General features: G+C 37.2%; 1 protein-coding gene across 1 annotated transcript in view; it reads left to right on the top strand.

Annotated features, from left to right (window-relative positions):
- The window catches only part of HDAC6 (histone deacetylase 6), a 29,040-nt gene that overhangs the window by 13,829 nt on the left and 8,977 nt on the right, over window positions 1-6,234 (top strand). Inside the window, exons 13-19 of the mRNA XM_086540321.1 lie at window positions 1-58; window positions 443-530; window positions 1,027-1,209; window positions 1,450-1,607; window positions 1,794-1,989; window positions 4,926-5,055; window positions 5,865-6,124. The exon at window positions 1-58 is cut by the window's left edge and continues 27 nt beyond it. Coding sequence (XP_086396447.1) covers window positions 1-58; window positions 443-530; window positions 1,027-1,209; window positions 1,450-1,607; window positions 1,794-1,989; window positions 4,926-5,055; window positions 5,865-6,124 — 1,073 coding nt within the window. The remainder of the gene's footprint in view (window positions 59-442; window positions 531-1,026; window positions 1,210-1,449; window positions 1,608-1,793; window positions 1,990-4,925; window positions 5,056-5,864; window positions 6,125-6,234) is intronic.

Here is a 6,234-nt window from a genome sequence, read left to right as displayed (position 1 = left end):
ATAGACTCTGCTTGGTGTATGACGAGGCCATGAGTAATCACCATAGTTTGTCAGAAAAGTAAGTAGTCCAGTTCAAGCTAGTAATGTGTTAATTGATGGATACAAACTTACATTTTCCCCAAGGCAAATTTGATTTGCATCTATTATTTTCCAAAGGATATAATGATTTTCAGATGAGTAATTTCTCTTTATTCAATTGAAAATAGCTTCTCATTTATATTTTGTAACAATGAATGTAATATTTTCCTCTTTTTTAGTCTGTATTTCAGATGTAGAATTGATTTCAGTCTATCTTAGAGATGACTAAATATTTTGTATTTATTAAAATGAATGTAAAGTTTTACAATCCTTTAAATTCATTTGAGAGTTGTCAGCATTGGTATTACATTATGGTTTTGCTTGTGTAAAATAACATAATTATCCTTTCCTTGATATTCTACAGAGAGCATCCAGAAAGACCTGAAAGAACAGAGAGAATATGGAAATCTCTGAAGCAGTTTGGTATCATAGAACGAGCAACTATTTTGAAGGTTTGTAGAATTTGAATTGTGTGGTCCTTAAAATAATTGCTAAATTGGATCAGACAAAGAATATTATCCAAGTTTAGAAATTATATTTTAACCCACTCACGACGGGGGCATTCCAGCCTTGAATGTCACAATGCCGGGGCTTTCAAGCGCTTAGGCCTAAATCAATTAAATGGCTGGCACAATATTGTGCCGCCCGGCCACTGGGCTTTTGAATGAGCGGTACAGTAGTGTACCACCCATCCAGAAAGGGTTAATGTATTGAGAACAGGGATTATTATAGAATTGTGCTATGCATATTATTTGAAATATGTTGTTCATAACTTTCAAAAGAGATTTTTTTTTTTTTTTTTTTTTTTTTTTTTTTTTTTTCCCCCCCCCCCCCCCCACCGAAAGCGTCATGATCAGCAGAAACTATTCTATCTTTCATATATTTAGTTAATTATCATTATCTAACTAGAAATTATGTACAGGAAATATAATCTAATCATCTTCGCAGTCACGATACGCTACACAGCAAGAGCTAGAGCTCATCCACACGCCCGAGCATGTAAACCTAATGACTAGCACAAGTTTACTGAGTGAACAGGAGCTCATGAGTATGCAGGAGAAGTACAAGTCAATATACCTTCATCCCAAGAGCAATGATGCTGCTCTTCTGGCTGCTGGGAGTCTTTTACAGGTGTGTGTGTGATGAAATAGTACCTGAAATTGAAAGATACAATTTTTGATATATGAAAGTCATACATAAATTTCGTGATTAACGAAAAAGTAGCTTGTGTTGTATTGTAATTCAGTGAAATTCAATAGCCTGTTTTAGGTAGCACCATTAAATAGCACTGTACCAGATTGGAAACATAAAACTAATGCTAGTGTAATTGAGGTAATTATCAGAAATACTTATCCACCTCTATTATTCCAGGTTATTGATGATGTATGCAGTAACAAAAGCTTGAGTGGCATTGGTGTAGTTCGTCCTCCAGGCCACCATGCTGAGCAGGATCATCCTCATGGCTTTTGCTTGTACAACAATGTAGCCATTGCTGCAAAGTATGCCATTACCCACCATGGTTATGAAAGGTGTGTTTTCTTGGCATAAGTTTTATATATATGTCTCTCTTGCTTAGGTGAAAGAAATTGGATTTTTTTTCCTAAATTCACTATTTGCAGGTAGCCTTATTGTGAATACTTTGCTTGGCTATAGTCAAACACTCTTGAATACAAAACCATTCACTTTGTTAAACGATTCCTAACTTGTCACACCAGAGTGCTGATCCTAGACTGGGATGTGCACCACGGAAATGGTGTCCAGCATGCGTTTGAAGCTGACCCTAAGGTCTTGTACATCTCCATTCACCGCTACGACCATGGCCTCTTCTTCCCCTCTTCCGAGGATGCCAATTATGACCAAGTTGGCTCTGGAGATGGCGAGGGCTACACTGTTAATATTCCATGGAATAAGGTGTGTTTGTGTAATTATTGCTTATATTCACTACTTTATTGGTAAAGTTTTTTTCTCTCTCTCTCTCTCTCTCTCTTCTCTCTCTCTCTCTCTCTCTCTCTCTCTCTCTCTCTCTCTCTCTCTCTCTCTCTCTCTCTCTCTCTCTCTCTCTCTCTCTCTTTTTCTCTCTTTTTTTTTCTGTCTCTCTCTTTCTTTTTTCTCTCTTTTTTCAGTCTCTTTTTTTTCTCTCTCTGATTTCTCTCTTTTTTCCCTCTCTCCTCTCTCCTCTCTCTCTCCTCTCTCTCTCCTCTCTCTCTCTCTCTCTCCTCTCTCTCTCCTCTCTCTCTCCTCTCTCTCTCTCTCTCTCTCTCTCTCTCTCTCTCTCTCTCTCTCTCTCTCTCTCTCTCTCTCTCTCTCTCTCTCTCTCTCTCCTCTCTCTCTCTCCTCTCTCTCTCTCCTCTCTCTCTCTCTCTCTCTCTCTCTCTCTCTCTCTCTCTCTCTCTCTCTCTCTCTCTCTCTCTCTCTCTCTCTCTCTCTCTCTCTCTCTCTCTTCATTTCTCTCTTTTATCTTCCTCTTTTTTCTCTCTCTATCTCTCTTCAGTGAGATAGAGAGATAAAAGTTCAGTGACCATTCTTACTTGAGTTTATCAGAAAATGAATATGTTTGAGGATATGTTGCATCACTAGATATTTTATTTAAGTAGTGTTTTAGACATGGAAACAGAATTCCAAAATACCAAGTTTTATATATAACATTCCTTCAGTCTATTCTATAACTTCATCATCTTTATCTTGTTTTTTATATTTATATATATATATATTTTTCTTTGCTTATCTTGATTTCACTTACTTTCATGGTCTTTTTACTATACTTTATATTGATTTACATGTTTTCCTCTCACATTCTTCTTCTTCCTTTTCATACTCCTCATACTCTTTTTAATCTTCCACTTTCTCATCACACAAAAAATGTGACATTTTCCCTGGTCCACATATTATACAGAATATATACTGTTATGACACAAAATTCTTCCATCCTTTTACATCCATGGAAATATAACCTGATTTCCCAATTACATCTCTTCCCAAGGCTAAAACCCAAAGAAGGACAGGGGTAAGTTAACAATGTGTACGTAGGGTTGGGTGGGGAAGGGTAATATGTACAGACACTTATTTTGTGTCCTATATGTAGTATTCTTTGAATCTCCTTATACATTCTATACTCACTGTTTTTTACTGAGGTGGATTTGCACAAAGTTTAACCCATTCACACCAGTTGACGTCCTATCACGTGGTCAGGAAATATCTCCGGACCCAGGTGACGTCCTGAGACGTCGTGCATTTTCTCACTGAGCTTCGGGCAGGGCAGTTGTGACATGCTGAAATGTCAGCAATAGAACACTAGATTGTTCTTACATATGATAATTTTTCATGATTTCTTAAACTTTGTTACTTTAGTTTAGTTGTTTGAATGTCATAAAATGTGATATAACATTTTTAAAAAATTATGTCACAAAAAAACTACATGATATTGATGACATCATAGTAATTTCAGCTTCTTGATCGGTTGAATAAAAATATCTGAATCAAACAACTATTATAAGAACAAATGTAATTGGCCAAGAAATAAAGTAAGACAAATAAAATATATCACATTACATTACGTCATGAGGTACATGTACAAACTCATATGTACATGTGTGATTATCTATATTGTTCTTCATTTCGTTTTGGTAAAAAAAATATATAAAACGTTTTTTGATGCCCCACTAAAAGATTGCTTCCACTTTCCATTGGTATTATCTCATAGAAGTGAAGATTGTAGGGAAAGTTCAATAAAATAACAATAGAAAAGCATTTTTTCGACTAAAATAACTCCTCTGAACATGGCAACATTTTTACGTACTTTTACATTGTAGATGCAATCATGCAAACCACAAGAATAGAGTGGGTAAAAAGTGCTCTGAGAGGTTTAGCTCAGTATCACACAGCAGGAAAACACCCTGAAACGAAGCGTCACAAGCATTTTGTCGTCCTGGCGGGAGCAGGAGTAGGAGAAAATACTTTCTGTCGTGAATGGGTTAAGATGATTGGTTGGTTGCAACATGTTCAAATATAAGTTTTGAATTTAAAGTAATTATCATCATTGTTGTCATCCTGTCACCATCACCAACTTGTCACTTTGTCACCATCATCACTAGCCTGTCAAGTACATCATCATCTTGATTTTGAAAAATGAATGTAGCACACAGAACCAGTCACTAAGTGTCTCAGTACAAACTTTAAAACCAGCCACCCTGTAATTCTTGCAAGAGTGACACCTACAGTGATATATCATCTGTCGTATCTTTGTTGTAGTGTTTGTTGATTTGCCTTAGACTTTTCCCTTGTTTAATATACTTTGGATATTTGTCTTCTTCCAAAACTTTGTCCCACACAAACACACACACACACACATAGATATATGTTTGAAGTTTTTTTTGAAGCACAGTTTCTTACACAAGGTACTAAGACAACCATTTAAAAGTTCAATCTTGCTTATTTTACACAGAAAATATTCTATATACTTCATGCGTTTAGATGTTATGTAATGATGAATATGTCATGCTTCACTTGCTCTTATGAAGTCTGTCTAGGAAAATTTTCTAGTATAAATTATTTTCAATCTCAAAACAGCTCATTAGCAGTATACACAAAAATCACCTCAAAGCAAACTCAATTTTTTCCAAAGATTTTCAACCAACCATAAAGCCTGGCAGCCACCAGTCTGACTGTTTAAAAAGAAAATAGCCCAGTTCTTTTTTAATCTTTTCCTTTCATGGAAATGTCATACCCAGCTACTTAATTGTCCTCCATCTTTGAATTGTGCAGTCCCAGAAGACTTATAATTGTTGGTTGCTAAGGACAGGAATATTTGTATTGTATTTCTTATCTCAATAAGAAAATTTCATTCACAGAGTGGTATGGGAGATGCAGAGTACATGTCAGCAATGCTACAGGTAGTGATGCCAATTGCATACCAATACGACCCACAGTTGGTGCTTGTGTCGGCAGGGTTTGATGCAGCTCGTGGTGACCCTCTCGGAGGTGAGGAGCTTCTTTTACTGCCTTTGTATAATTTTCTTGAATAAGATTTTTTTCTTTCCTCATTGATTTGCTTTAGTTTGTGGTTGATTTTTGTTTGTTTGCAATCATTTTGCTTCTTTCTTGTTCTTTTTTTTATTTCAGTTTATACTTGCTTTCCAAATTTGACAGTTTGTGCACAGTTTTCATCAGTAACATTTAGTACGGAATTTAGTTGTTAACCCATTCGTGCCAGCTGACGTGCTGACATGTTTCATGGTTTTTTGGGTCAGACGCCAGCAATGAGATATTTGGTCAAGGCCGACGCTCGGGGTGAGTGAGCGGACAGCCCAGGCTAGTGGCTAGTGCGCCCGAGAATCCCGAGGCCACTCAGAGCTGGAACAGCCCCGGCGTGAATGGGTTAACCCACTCATGACGGGGGCATTCCAGCCTTGCATGTCACAATACCGGGGCTTTCGAACGCTTAGGCCTAAATCAATTAAATGGCTGGCACCATATTGTGCTGCCCGGCCAAAGGCCTTTTGAATGAGGGGTACAGTAGTGTACCACCCGTCCAGAGAAGGTTAATACTCATGCAGCTAATTTTGATATAAGCTATTCACTAGTGGTTTGAATTATTCAAGTCTGTAACTCATAAGTGATCAGTGATCATAATGCCTTAATAGCATTTAATCAATAATATTATTTTGAATGTCACACAGACTTCAGATGTCCATCTTTATAGAAGCTATTATAGTAAAAGATGGCACCCAAGGAAAAAAGTTTTCTGTAATCTATTGTTTGACTCCAGTGCTCATCTTTTAAATTTCCAGGTTGCCGTGTCACGCCTGAATGCTACGGCCACATGACCAGGCTTTTGTCAAGCTTAGCAGGGGGCCGCATGGTCTTGGCGTTAGAAGGTGGCTACAACCTAAGCAGCATTAGTTACTGCATGACCATGTGTGCCAAGGCTCTTCTTGGTGACCCTCTTCCCTCACTAGAGCCAGGACTTGTCCCCAACAAAAATGCTGTGCAATCTATATCTGATACCATTAGAATTCATAAAAAGTACTGGACAGCTCTGTCCTTCCAGGTAAGTACTCTCTTTTTCATCTCTGTGAGAGGCACCAGAGATAAAATATGTTATGTTATGGATTATTATTATGTTTGTAATATAAAAACATCCTTGATTGATATATGTTA

This window comes from Penaeus japonicus, unplaced genomic scaffold (genome assembly GCF_977035675.1).
Source record: "Penaeus japonicus unplaced genomic scaffold, GWHDUDI00000001_assembly GWHDUDI00000010, whole genome shotgun sequence".
NCBI classification, from domain to species: domain Eukaryota; kingdom Metazoa; phylum Arthropoda; class Malacostraca; order Decapoda; family Penaeidae; genus Penaeus; species Penaeus japonicus.
The sequence above is the reverse complement of the archived record's forward strand: the minus strand, read 5'-3'. Positions and strand labels throughout refer to the sequence as shown.